Raw genomic sequence first — 14,869 nt, 5'->3', positions numbered from 1 at the left:
GGTCAGACAATTTACAGCTAGAACACAAATTCTGCCCATGTTTTCACGTTGCCTCTCTGCAATATAACGCAGAGCTGGACTTCCACCTCCATGTAAGACTAAAATGGAAGCGATGACCCCCATGCAAACCCCACCCACACCAAAGCCAAACGCATGATTATTAAGCCAGAGAATGTGTGAGATTTGATGCTGTGGCTTATGTCATCTTATGTAGAATGAGAATGTGTTCCGCTAACTGCTGCAGCAAACCACAGTAGAGGGTAGCACGGGTCCGCCGAACCGGAACCAAAAAAACAAGACCGTAGCCAAGTTCAAAATATTTATTTGCCCCTTGGGTAGTTGGGTAACGGGTCAAAACTATTATGATTGCCGCGGGGTAAGTGCATCTGAAATGGATGGACCCCAATATTTTCCGGACTGTGCTACCCTCTACACAACAGCACTGTAAACGATGCGAGATGACTGCAAACAGTGTTGCCAGATCTGCTAATTATAATTTCCCCCCAAGATTTTATTTGAAAATAGCAGGTCTACGAGCTCACAACGCGTCGAATCGCGACGCGTTATGAGCTTGTAGAGCGTCTATTTTCAAATAGCTGATGCATATGTTTAAAGTGCTCCCATAGTCACTTCTTTTGGGCTTGTTTTCCTAGACCCGGTTGCTTGTTTCTCTCACAGAATCTGGCAACACTGACTGCAAATGTGAAAAGCCTGTAGTCTAGCCTGCTTTTTAATCTATACTGCTGTCTTGACACACACACTCACTTTAAACGCTACAAATTTGTGCAGTTAAGACGTTCCTAGCAATGATGCATAGGCCTCAGGCTCTCACTAAATCAATGCAGTTTTCAAAAAACAACTCTTATCCTTATACATCTATTTGCTGGTATACTGCAGCAGCTGGCATGGCTGCGTGCCTGAAGCTCTACTACAACATTACTGACACTCACTATGAACCTGAGTCTAGCTGCCTATTCAATGAATCCAAACTTAAAGGACAACTTCACCCATTTTGAACCTATCTTCGTATAATAGGTCCTCACTAGTGCTCATGTTAATATGGTACATTTTTTGTCTACTCCGTCTGTGTCTTGGAGGAGGGCTGTGGACAGTTCAGAAACCCGCCTACCAGTGACATCATCGATTAAGAATCCAAATGATGATGTCACAGGTAGAGACACAGGCCAAGTACAATTTTTGTTTTACCATTCTATCCTGACTATTAGTGAGAACCAATATGAAGATGGGTGAAGTCCTCCTTTAATAGATTTCTATTACTACCATTATTACCCACATTCAAGTTTAATACGCAACAATAATGCGGTGGCCGTGGTTAGCATTAGCATTAGCATTGAGCAAACACAGGTTAGCGTTAGCGGCGGTGTGACTAGCGGGCGGTGGGGGGGGGGGGGGGTGAGGGTGGGAGGTTGAGGGATGCAAGCAGAGGAGGAGGAGGAGGAGGAGTCAACGTCACAAGAGGACCAATCACGGGTGCTAATTCAAGCACTATAACGCTGGCGCTCAGCTTTAAGCTGCTCTGATAGGAGGGATGAAAGGTAAAGCTTACAGAGGGCATCAGTCACAAGCACTACTACCACAAGCACGTCATCATTACAGGTTTAGTAAACAGCTGACAGAAGAAGGGTTACAATCAGAAGAATAAAGCTGGTTCCTTTTGTTAAATTACAGGCAGTTAAAAAACAAAGCGAGAAAAAAAAACAGCCAATTTGGTTGCTTCACCGGGTGGGTACGCAAATTACCTCAGTTTACATCAGTATGTATTGTCAGTATGTTTACATTTCTTATATTTTTGGAAAACGTTTTTGGAAAACCTTTTTGCATCAGGAAAGCTGGTGCGGTGCCGACATTAAAATCAGTTTAAAGGGCCATGAAACCCATCATTATGCTGATGATGTTATAGTTTGTTGCTGTAATGCCTTACTAAGGTTTCATGGTCCTTTACGTCATATAGCTGCAAGATAGATCTACAAGTATTATTGCAGCAGCAGAAGCAGAGTTAAGTAGCCAAACCTCCACATTTTAGCCTGGGGGTAAGAAAGATTTAAAGGGATAATTCACCCAAAACATTACTTATTTTCTATCAATTACACACCCCATAAGCCTTGAATTCAATGAGATTTTTTGTTTTTGCTCCATTCCTAAGACAATAATTTGATGGTCCGTGGAAAGATGCCAATATCTCCGGTAGGAGACTCAAAGTTTACGCTTTGAGTCTCCTACCGGAGCAGCCGCTGGTCATCAAATTATTGTCTTAGGAATGCGACAAAAACAAAAAAATCTCATTGAATTCAAGTCTCCATGGGGTGTGTAATCGATAGGGGGAAAAAAAGTCATTTGGGGGGTGAACTATCCCTTTAAGATGCACCATTCAAGTTCTACAACTGTGCTGCCAGAAAGCTGCAGAACCGCTCAAAGCCAATCACGTGAGCCTTGTGTTCCCCTCCAACCAGAATGCTGCATCTTCAATATTATACAGTAACACATTGGATTACAAAGTATTAACACAGAGAGCTGCCGTGTGCTCATAAAAGGGGCCGTTTTCCACAGACAGCGTTTAACGAGCGAAGGAGGAGGAGCGCTTTGGAGATCATGCAGCGCTTATTGATGCCCAAAATGTTCAAACCTATTAAAAAGGATCCCTGGCTAATACGTCTTGTATGCCTTAATACATTATAATTGCCCTATTTAACTAAAATTAAAAATGAAAAACACCTATGCAAATTATTCATTTTAGAAACAGTTCATGTTTTACTCAAGTGGGACAGTGCCCGTCACAAGTTGATGATGTCATTTGTCCATGTGGTGGTCTAGCCCTATGGAATTTATGGAATATAAAAAACAACTTAATACTTCCTAAGGGTTAATATGAGCATCAAATCAATATTTATAAATATATTTTATTTGCACATGCATTCCATACATTGAAGGGCTTGCACCACACATTGACAAATGACATCATCAACTTGCGAAGGGCATTGCCCCCAAAAGATGAACCGTTTTTTTAAATATTTAAGGTGTTTTAATTTTTAATTTGAGTTATAGAGGGAAACTATTGTCGTGTAATATCGGGTCCTGTGCTTATGAAATATGAAAATATTATGTTATTAATACATTATAACCCAGAACTTGTTAAAGTGTCCCAAAGCATGAGGAGACCAGAAAATTACCAAGCTATTAGTGGTGAATGCCAGCTGGAGAGTTGGTCAAGATAACACTGCCAGGTTTCCTGTCCATTGTCTGGGGTGTGAATCTATGACACCCCACCCGGGCCGAATCTTTTGTTTACTCAGGGATAGCATGATAATATGCAGGAGAGCTTGTCACCAGTTGTCTCTCCCAAATCATCAGACTGACAAGAATCAAGTGGTATAAGCCTATACACAGTGTACTAGTCTTTTCTAATTATACAGATGGATAGAACTAAGTTTTAGTAAAATAAAGATCGTTCTGTGTCTAAGCCAAGGTTAAGACGACATCATTGTGTAAGGGATTTTGACTCTCTCTCCAGAGGAGAGGAGCTGGAGAAAAGCGTTTATTTTAAGTCATTTTAATCATCTAAATAATTTATACAATGTCAGACATGTTACTGTTTAGACTTATTTCAAAGCTAATAAAATGTTGAATAATAATGTTATAATGTGAGCTTGTGTAAAGGTACAGTTTGATAGATACATGTTAAAACTAAGGCAGATCGTAACCCATTGTGTGACTTTTAGGCCCACCCCAAGAAATCCATTGTTCTTAGCAACCTGTATTGTGAATGGTCAGAAAGAGGGCCCGTGGCTTGCATATAATGTGATGTATTTGTGAGAAACGGGGCTCTGTAATCTGGACCCACGCAGAGCCATGTTCAGCAAGAATGTACCAGGTTCTGTGAACAAGACGCGCCATATATTGAATTGACTTGGATGTATGGATTGCTGAGAACTTTGACAATAAAGTGAATTGTTTGAGAATGTAAACTCGGACTCTGAGCGTTGGCTTATTCTCCGCCGCCGGATATGGATTCTTATTTCTACCGGTCCGCTATGGGCAGATACCACACTATAATGCATTAACAAAATTGACTGCCAATCGTGTAGACCTACGCGAACTGTTTACATATTGAAAACCCATGTTAATTCGAAAAAGTGCACTTTTTTACCCCTTCCGGTTCCGGGGGCCGACCGGAACCGGAATAAAACTGGTTCCATTTTTTTTCGTTCCCATCCGTTTCCTGTCTAGGAATCAACTTTGGAGTCGATTATCTCGGCTGTTGTTTTTCTAACCGCATCGCACGTAATCGGCTGTAACTTCAAAATGGCGGAACGGATCGGGTCGCAGTTTTCACTGCTTGCTTCACACGGATCCCGTGTTTGTGTCGAACCAAATGAACGCGAGTTTTTACCGGATTTAGCGGGGTCTATGGCGACATGAAGAAAACAAAAAAACAACAATAAAAGCTTGGCACTGGTAAGTACATTATGAGATTAACCTCTGGCGTTCAATGTGTTAAGGCACACTTGGCTTATTAGCCAGGGATCATTTTAACCGTTGCTGTGCTCAAACTTGATCAAACGGGACATTGCTGAGGGCCGCTCCTCCTCTCCAAAAGTCTAACTATTTCAGCTTGAAGCGCAATGAGCGCAATGACCGCCAAAAAGCTCCTAAGGAGGGGAGAGAGGGAGAGAGAGAGAGAGAGAGAGAGAGAGAGAGAGAGAGAGAGAGAGAGAGAGAGAGAGAGAGAGACAGAGAGAGAAAGAGAGAGAGAGAGAGAGAGGGACGTCATGCTAGAAGAGGTTGAGCAGGACATTGACGGTGACGCAGCAGAACAGATAGATGCAGTAGGTACAGACGAAGGGAGCGTTTAGGGGATGGTCTGCCATCTGGTGGCAGGTCCAGGAGAGCGTGCGGCGGAGCGGGCGCAGCGTGGGGAGTCCCACGCGGCGGGGCATAGCCGCCACCGCCGCCGCGGCAAGAGAGGAAAGCGGGGAGGAGCTACCTGAGGGCCGGCGCTCGGCGGCGGAGGAGGGGGCCCCGGCGGCGGCCGCCGTCGTCCCCGCCCTTCCGGGGGCGTCCACCGTCACTGATGATGATGCCGGCTGGGCTGCCTGGTTCACCTGCAAAGTGCCCAGAACACATGACCAACATTAACTGCTGTTAACAAACACCCTAAGGTTATAGGACTCTTAAGCATCTGACATTGAAGATAAGTCCCATAATTTTGTTATTCTCGGAAAAAAAATCCACTTAAATCCTATATAGTTCATTGACCAGCACGGTCCCGCAGGGGTATAGCCTTGGGGGCGGCCCCCTCCTTTTTTCCCTCTACATCAGGGGTGACGCAACTTTGATGATGGAGAGGGCCACTACATTTCCGCACTCACTCCAGGGGGCCACATTGCATATCGTTGCTGTCGGGCAGAAACCTCTTATCTCCATATTTCAACTGGATAGTAAATTAATGTCCTACTTCGTCATTCTACAATGTCACTCAAAAGTAGCAAAAATAGCGTTCGAGCTTGTAGATCGGCTATTTTTGCTATTTTAGAATTGGAAAAGTATCATTTTTATTTAATTTCAAATGCATACGTTTACGTTATACTTATGTTAACTTTATGAACTAAAATACATCAAATCAATAATATCGGTATTCCGATATTAACTTGTGGGCCGCATTAAATGAAGGGGGGGGGACGCATGCAGCCCCCGGGTCACCAGTTGCCCATGTATGCTCTACACCAAATCTCTTCACAAACAATAGTTACGGGACGCTAGGGTTAAAGTAATTACAGGGCCAGACCAAATTCTGTACGAAATGTGTGCGTTACATCATTATGATGCCTGATTTATACTCGGTTGTGTGCCGATGTCGCGCACCAAAAAACAGCATACGGTATCTATAAGCTCAGAGAGCTTGTAGATGTACCATTTTCAGTGTAAATCAGGCTAATTCAGGCTTGATGGTACCTTAACGCCGTTGAGAGAAGCGGGGGCTGGAGCCGGCCTCTTCCTCTGTGCCTGGTTGGATGAACGGTAACAGTAGTGGGGTTTACAGTAAAACTTCCCTAAAGAGAAAAAAAGGGGGAAAAAGAGACAAGTCAGTTTGCTGACAAAGTGAATGCAAACAGTCAAAGTATGTGCAGTAAACAGCCTGCTATTATCACCTCACCATCCATAGCATAGCATAGGATATGTGTTGTGTACAGTGGTGTAATGTAACTAATTATTTTTACTCAAATACTGTACTTAAGTACAATTTTGAGGTACTTTTACTTTACCGGAGTATTTACAATTGTCTATACTTTTACTTCTACTCCACAAAATCTCAGAGGCAAATATTGTACTTTTACTCCACTACAATTATTAGAAAACTTTAGTCACTAGATACTTTGCAGATTTAAAATAGTACATTATAAAACATACATTAACCACTTTAGCCCTATTTTATACAAAGGCTATTTGAAAATAGCCGATCTACAAGCTCACTACAACGCGATGCGACGCGTTGTAGATCTGCTATTTTAAAACATTTTAGTACTTTTGGTACTTTAAGTACATTTTGATACCAATACTTTTGTTCTTTTACTCAAGTCAATTTTGAATTCCGGACTTTTACTCATAACAGAATACTTTTACTTAAGTAAAACATTTGAGTACTTTTTCCACCACTGCAAGTCAGTTTGCTGACAAAGCGAATGCAAACAGTCAAAGTATGTGTACAGTACACAGCCTGCTATTATCACCTCCATGATCCAATTTGCATAGGATACAGTATTAGTGTTGTGTAAAATAAAATGCAGTGAGTTGTATTGTTCTCCGTTGCTCCCTGCCTGAGTCACCAGGCCTCCATGGGCACTCCGCTACGGAGCCAAGCTCTGCTCCCAGTGGGCTTGTAGACCCACGTTCTTCTGGGTCTATGAGAAACAGACTACTCTGTCCCTGTGAACAATCTGCTGCCTTGTCTAACCAGGACAATAGACACTTCCCAGAGAGGCGCGGAGAAAAAAATAAAAAAGATTCAATCACGAGACTTCAACTGGACTCCCGGACACAGCTTGCCAAGGCATATAATGATGATGCCACGTCAGATAATCTCATGCCTTGTACCGTATAACAGTTCTGCATACTTAAGACATTTTTTTAACACAACCATGAGTGCCTGTACTATTGTGACAAGCATCAGAGAACAAAATCTTCATAAGAAATGAATGAATGTAAAGAAAATGTAACGCTCAATGCAGCCCACTGGAATAGCAGACATATATGCATTATTAGAACGCCAGATACAATAGTCTACATTGTAAATATTACCACACTTTATCCTCGTCTAATAATTATTTACAAAGCTTTTAGAGCGACACTCCTTTAAAGGACGACTTCACCGCTTTTCAACCTATCTTCATATAATTGGTCCTCACTAATACTCATGATAAAATGGTACAATTCTTTTCTACTCGGTCTGTGTCTCAGAGGAGGGCTGTGGACAGTTCAGAGTCCCGTCTACCAGTGACATCATCAATGGGGAATCCAAGCTAATAGAAACTGCAGGCTTTCTATTCCTGGAAAGTTGCAATGCAATAAAAGAAGCCATTGTTCTTGTGTTAATAAAAATCGAAATAAAAAATGTGAAATCTTGTTGGAAAAAAAAAATCATGCCTAACGATGATGTCACTGGTGACAGGTTTTTGGACTGTCCACAGCCCTCCTATGAGACACAGACCAAGTAGAAAAAAATGGTACCATTTTATCATGAGTATTAGTGAGGACCAATTATATGAAGATACTGTAGGTTGAAATCGGTGAAGTTTCCCTTTAAGACCTGAGGCGATTCTTAAAAATGTTTTCTAAATCCTAACAGTTTTTTGAAAAAAAAAAAGAAGAAATGTTTTCAAGATTTTTCAAAAATAGCAGATCTACAAGCTCATAGCGCGGCACTCGGTGCCGCGCTATGAGCTTGTATATCTGCTATTTTTGAATAGCCAAAGAAATCTAAAGTGACACAGATGCGTTCCAGGTCTTAATGGGTTATGGCTTAAAAAGGAAACATTTGTTGAGAGTATAGCTTAAAGTTTAAGCTACAGTACTTTCAACAAATGTATGTATTTGAATGCGGGGTTGGATTAGTACGTTAAATTTGGAGATCAATGTTGCTCCGTACCGTCCTCCACGTCGAAGGCGTAGGAAGACAGCCGTAGTGTCGTGTTACAGTAGTCACACTTGAAGCAGCTTCGGTGGAAGAACTTCCCCTCTGCGCTCAGCCGCTCCATGACGTACACGCGCTTCCGGCAGAAGAAGCACACGTCGCTGCCGCCGATGTTGACGGGGAACTCCTTCCTCAGAGAGCCCTGTGTGGAAGGGAAACATTCCCATTCAGAACGACAAACGTACATGTATACGCCGCAGTACTACTGTACGTGTCACTTGCCGACAAGCTCGCAATCCTCAAGCTTGCTGACGGCAAGTGACATTGTACGATGGATATAACTTAAGTCTTAAGAGAGTGGTTCTCAACCAGTGGTCCAGGGACCACCAGTGATCCTTGGGGGGGGGGGGGGGGGGGGTCCCCAGCTAAATTAGCTAACACAATAGTTTTAACCACTTAGCTTTGGCTATTCAAAAATAGCAGATCTACAAGCTCATTGCGCGGCACCGAGTCCCCATCAAAATTAGCTAACACAGTCGTTTTAACCACTTAGCTTTGGCTATTCAAAAATAGCAGATATACAAGCTCATTGCGCGGCACCGAGTGCCGCGCAATGAGCTTGTAGATCAGCTATTTTTGAAAAATCTTGAAAATGTGAGCAAATCTATGAATATATATATTTTTAAAGGGATTTTTTTATACTAAAATCTTTGCTTCTGGGGGTCCCTGGCACATAACATTTTCAAATGGGGGTCCGCGGCGAAATATATATCAATTTAGGGGTCCTTGGCATGAAAAAGGTTGAAAACCACTGCTTTAAGAGACAAGGACGGGAGAGAAAGAGGAAAAAGAGATGCAAAGGAAATACGAGAGCCGAAGGTAACTTCCATCTGCAGCTACGTATACGGCATCAGGAAATAGTTAGATCTCATTTATTCTATTTCGCTCAGAGCAGACAAACCTGAGAAAACCGCTGTACCAATACATCATACTTAGAGATTCAAGATTGCTTTGATTTGTCATTTGTTTTCCATCTGCAAGCAGCGTTAGAAACAAAAACAAAATTATGTTTGTCTTTTAGAAGACTATAAGGGTTGTATGAGGTCACACACATTCTCTGACACAATTTATCAGGAAATAGTTAGATCTCATTTATTCTATTTTGCTCAGAGCAGACAAACCTGAGAAAACCGCTGTACCAATAAATCATACTTAACACATAAGCTGCCATGGACGCAGATCTGCGTCCAAAAAAAAAAAACGTGGGCTGCCAGAATAATCTAGGACGCAGATCTGTGTCCTAATGTTTAATTTGGTTAATAGACGATCAGGCTGTTTTATTTACATTCCGAAATCAGTTTCGTTTTCAACTCACCTCCGCTTCACCCGGAAGCACTTTCAGTGATTTCCGTTTCCGGTTTCAGCTTGAAATATGCGCTAATGCGGCCAAAACACGATTTTTCACACGGTATAAAAAACGAACAGAGAGCTCCACTTCTATTTTCTTTAGTCTGGGTGACGAACGGTCATCGGCGTCGTGTATCACAACATATTTAAGCCCGATCAGCGATTGTCGAAAACGTCACATCCGGTTATGACGTATTGACTGTTTGAGTCTGTTTGAGGGGGGGGTACAGCGAGTAAGCGAGTCAGCGAGGTGTCAATTTGCTGCTCTCTGCTGGTCGATCTGGCGTATGTGTTTAAAACCGCAGACAGACAAACTTAAATGAATTTCAATAACAAAATAACAAAACGAAAAAAACACCAAATCGCTGGCAAGTGGGTGAGTACATTATGAATAAACTCTGGCAGTCAATGTGTTAAGAGATTCAAGATTGCTTTGATTTGTCATTTGTTTTCCATCTGCAAGCAGCGTTAGGAAAAAAAACGAAATCATGTTGGTCTTTTAGAAGACTAATAATGGTTGAATGAGGTCACACACACATTCTCTTGACACAATTTATCTTCACGCAGTGAACTAAATGAGTTAGTCCTTGTGGGAAGACACACAATTCTCTACAACTACAGGGAGATGTTGTTATTATTATTATTAGGCAACTTATGGGGGAATGAAGCTCATCGCCACATACTGCATGACTATGCACTGCTGCAACAAAACAAAGTCTCTCTAACTAGAATCACGCCATGATTTGCAACCACATGCCGTTCTACTGAAGCGCAGCAGAACACAACCAGCGTTTGGCTCTCTTCTTACCAATTCCTTTTTGTCAAGCAGGGGCTTGGGTTCTTCCTGAGCCTGAAGCTGACTGGCTATCTGCTCAGCCATCGAGCTAACTCCGCCTGTGTACATCTTTACATAGCGCTATACCATTGGCATGTAGAGATACCAGACAGGAGGTTGATGGACAAAGAACAAAGACATTTTGGACAGAGAAAGGAAGTACAATGAGTTATTAAGAAAAATGTACAGGTGGTTGAAGAGACATTAACACATTCAATCCGAGAACGCATCTCTGTCATTTTAGATTTCTTTGACTGTTCAAAAATAGCAGATCTGCTATTTTTGAAAAATCGTGAACATTAAAAAAGTATATATTCCAAAATGTTCACAAATGTTGTGAACATTTTGGAATATATATTTTTAAAAGCAAACATTTGTCAAATATTTAGTTCCAGGGACCCCCCAGAAGCAAAGATTTGAGTTACAAATGTCCGCTTAGAAAAAAACAAAATTCAAATATTTCAAAACATTTTCATGATTTTTCAAAAATAGCAGATCTACAAGCTCATAGCGCGGCACTCGGTGCCGCGCTATGAGCTTGTATATCTGCTATTTTTGAATAGCCAAAGAAATCCAAAAAATGACAGAGATGCGTTCCCGGATTGAATGGGTTAAAATAAATTAAAGAATTGAGAAAAAAAAGAAATTCACGAGGACTGAAAAACAGAGAAATGTCACTAATGAGATACTGTAGAGGAGGACAGAGGATAGACATGGTGGGTGGCTGCGGTACGCTAGTTAGCTAGCTAGCTAGGCACTCACGTGGTACAGTATGGTGAATACATGAAAGGAAACTAAACTAAACCATATTTTAAAAATGGTTTGCATGTTTGGTTGCTCAAGCGTGCAAATACTCTGTCAGAAGAGCTCCTATACCATCCGGATGGCTGTTGACAGCATTAGAAATGTTTGCAAACCAATTCGTTGGCTCATTACAAAATAACTCCAAAGCTCATGAAATTACTTTTCGGATAGAAAATCCACATCCACTCAGTGCGCTTAGTAGGCTACACAAAAAACAGTGAAGGCTAGAGGGATTTAGGACATTAAAAGAGGATCACAACAAGCCCGGGATATGTCATTGCTTTCACCGAGAGACAACAGCTGTGTGTCCCCTACGCACATGTTTTTGCACACTCATGCGCTGCATTCATGCACACACAGTGACATGTCACACATTTACACATGCACGCACACTCGCACAGTGACACTAATATTCCTAACATGACCTGCTGCTGGTCTATTAAAACAGAGGCACACAATTATTCACATTCATCCTCCAAATGAACCAGTGTGGATGCAGCACAGGAAACCTTCATGGGCCAAGATTAGATATTTCTAAATCTTTTGAGATAAACCGAAAATGGCATTCTGTTCAATGCAGAGGATCTTTGCAAAGAAAATATTCGCACATCCACTTATGTACAGATGCAGGTGTGTTGAGACAGTGACAAATGAAACCATCATGAAGATAAACCCATGAACAGAAATCCTGTACACTGCTCTTGTTCATCAGCAGCATCAGTTTTATTCAAGCGTTGACATGGCGTTTCATCAAGAGAAACGTCATGTCAATGCTTGAATAATATTGAGCAGAGAGCAAGAGCAGTGTACAGGATTTTTGTTTGTTAATTTGATTCTATGTAGAGAGAGTTGAGGTTACATAAACCACAAAGAGGGCATAAGCTGCCATAAAAAAAACTATTCACAGATTGAGATAAGCTTTTAACATATTTACTTTGCTGTTTGTTTATTTTTTTTCCAGACAAACTACCGTTAAAGGAGAAATCCGGTCATTTTAAGTGTTATGTTTGATGTGTGTCAAATCACTTACCAACGTATAAATGAAAATCGCGTAAATCCACAGAGCCCCCTATCGACCCCCACCGTTGTCATTGTAGGAGGATATAGAATAGCCCAAATTCGCCTATTTTAACCAATGCAAAGTCTGTTTTTTTGCTTCTAGTACTCATTGTTGAGTCCCATGATAATGTAACAGGCGCTAAAACTCCCGACAAGCTAACGGCTAATAACAGAACGAGCTAATGCTGGTTGCTGGTTTCTCTCCCGACCTGGCAACCTGGGGCTGCCATTCAGAGAGATAAGCAGCCCCAGCGTTAGCTCGTTTGTTATTAGCCGTTAGCTTGTCGGGAGTTTTAGCGCCTGTTACATTATCATGGGACTCAACAATGAGTACTAGAAGCAAAAAAACAGACTTTGCATTGGTTAAAATAGGCGAATTTGGGCTATTCTATATCCTCCTACAATGACAACGGTGGGGGTCGATAGGGGGCTCTGTGGATTTACGCGATTTTCATTTATACGTTGGTAAGTGATTTGACACACATCAAACATAACACTTAAAATGACCGGATTTCTCCTTTAAGAGGAAAAACAACTGCCACAAATTCTCTAGTGAAATGGTGATTAAATTACGCATATAACGCAATCAATGAGGAGCTACTGCTACTTCACTCTCCCATTGTTTCTTGCATGTTCGATCACGCCTGGATTCTTGGTCAGGAATAAAAAAGGGCATTGCGGTATCAATTAAGAAAAATAAAACCGCTGGATTTCATTGCCGTTCCACATGTTAAAGAGATGATTAACTCAGAGCATGAGGTGAGGGGCCGGGAGGGCATTTATACATCACAGCAGGTTTAACCACACACAACCCAAACCTCTACCAAAATGTAATTTTTGCTGTAAAGTGGTTAAAACAATCAAGATCGTCCAAATAAAAAACTATCCCTGAGGGCAGGGGCGTGCACAGACATTTTGAGGGGCAGGTTGCTCAAGTAAATTATACATTTTTTTGTTTACTTGGTCTGCTCTTTTTTCCCTCTACACCTATACCTCTTTGCCAAAAATAGCCGATCTACAAGCCCACAACGCCTCGCGCTTGTAGATCTGCTATGTTTGGCTAAAGTTCTCCTCAGAAAAGGGATGCTAGGTTTCGAGTGGTTATGGTACAAAGATAAATCATATCACATAAAGATTTGGCGGACCCCCTGTAGTAACTCTGAGGACCCCCTAGGGGTCCCGGACCCCCTGTTGAAGACCCCTGCTGTAAACTGAAAAAAGGGCACTTCTGGTCAAGAGGGCAAAGGGCAGGTGCTCTAGCACCACCTAGAGTCTATCTGTGCACGTCCCTACCTGAGGGAAATGTCCCGACAAGGGATAAACATGCAGGTCGTGAGCCGTTAGTTAACTTGCGAACATTCTCCATTCCTTTGTGCGGCTGGAAAACATCTACCTGTCTGAAAGTGTCGGGGGAGGAGAGGGGGGACTCGGGGGGGCTCTGTGCGCGGGGGGGCAGGTGCCACTGCTCCATATTAAGGAAGCGTGAGGGTTTTTTCTTAGGCTCCAGGGGAAACAAGATCAAGAGAAGAGTTAGAGTCAGAGTCATTACTGTGGAAAACGGATCATTGGCAGCAGATAAGAAGGTTGGTTGGTGGTTTGGTGGTGGTGGTAGCAAGGACTAAAGTGAAAATGATGTAATATTACTAGTATTTTGTTGCTGTCGGGTGGAAACCTTGTAAAGAACCGTTCCTTTTTTATTATTGTTTTAAAACCATTTTAAAAATAGTGCAAACAGCCGATCTACAAGCTCACGACAACGCAACGCAACACGTTGTGAGCTTGTAGAACGGCTATTTTCACTACTTTTGTATGACCACCATATTATGAAGTAGGGCATTCATTAAAAAAATAGCAGATATACAAGCTCATAGCGCGGCACCGAGTGCCGCACTATGAGCTTGTAGATCTGCTATTTTTGAAAAATCGTGAAAATGTTTGCAAATCTTTGAATATATATATATATATATATATATGTACACATTTTTAACTCATATCTTTGCTTCTGGGGGGGGGGGTTCCTGGAACAAAATATTTCGAGATGGGGGGTCCGTGGACAAATACATATCATTTTGGGTGGTCCTTGACATGAAAAAGTTTGAGAACCACTGATATTATAGCACCATATGTTTTACAAAAAAAAGGTTAGGATTTAGAAGACATTTGTAGAATTCCCAGAAGCAAAGATTTTAGTTTTTAAAAAATCGTTTAAAAATATATATATATTCAAAGATTTGCACAAATTTTCACAATAAAAAAAAAAAAATCTAAAAAATTGCAGATCTACAAGCTCGTAGCATGGCTCTCGGTAGCGTTGCAGAACTGCTATTTTTGAATAACCCAAAGTACAACTACAAAATAATGGTTATAGCTAAAAACAGCTATGCGTTCCCGAATTGAATGGGTTAACAAAAAAAAATCATAAAAAGGTTTAACCCATTGAGACCTGAAGCTGATTCTACATGTCTCCTAAATCTCAACAGTTTTCTGAAAAACGTATGTTTCTGTATCAGTGGTGTTCAATCTTTTTCATGTCAAGGACCCCCAAAATGATATGTATTTGGCCGCGGACCCCCATCAAAATATTTTGTTCTAGGGACCCCCAGAGGCAAAGATTTGAG

The 14,869-nt window shown here is 41.6% G+C and overlaps 1 protein-coding gene across 31 annotated transcripts in view; it reads right to left on the bottom strand.

The window, feature by feature from the left end:
- mical3a (microtubule associated monooxygenase, calponin and LIM domain containing 3a) overlaps positions 1 to 14,869 on the bottom strand; it is a 151,069-nt gene that overhangs the window by 51,631 nt on the left and 84,569 nt on the right. For 28 of the 31 annotated variants that reach the window (XM_084060722.1, XM_084060728.1, XM_084060711.1 and 25 more), the window contains 5 exons: positions 13,645 to 13,752; positions 10,362 to 10,469; positions 8,162 to 8,348; positions 5,971 to 6,068; positions 5,003 to 5,120 (listed from right to left, as the gene is read on the bottom strand). In XM_084060722.1, the coding sequence (XP_083916848.1) occupies positions 5,003 to 5,120; positions 5,971 to 6,068; positions 8,162 to 8,348; positions 10,362 to 10,469; positions 13,645 to 13,752 (619 nt within the window). The remainder of the gene's footprint in view (positions 1 to 5,002; positions 5,121 to 5,970; positions 6,069 to 8,161; positions 8,349 to 10,361; positions 10,470 to 13,644; positions 13,753 to 14,869) is intronic. The other 3 variants (XM_084060727.1, XM_084060732.1, XM_084060735.1) reach the window with 1 other exon arrangement.

Source organism: Gymnoscopelus microlampas, assembly GCF_963454915.1.
Source record: "Gymnoscopelus microlampas genome assembly, chromosome: 6".
NCBI lineage: Eukaryota > Metazoa > Chordata > Actinopteri > Myctophiformes > Myctophidae > Gymnoscopelus > Gymnoscopelus microlampas.
Note: the sequence above shows the minus strand (reverse complement) of the source record. Positions and strands in the feature narration are given on the sequence as shown.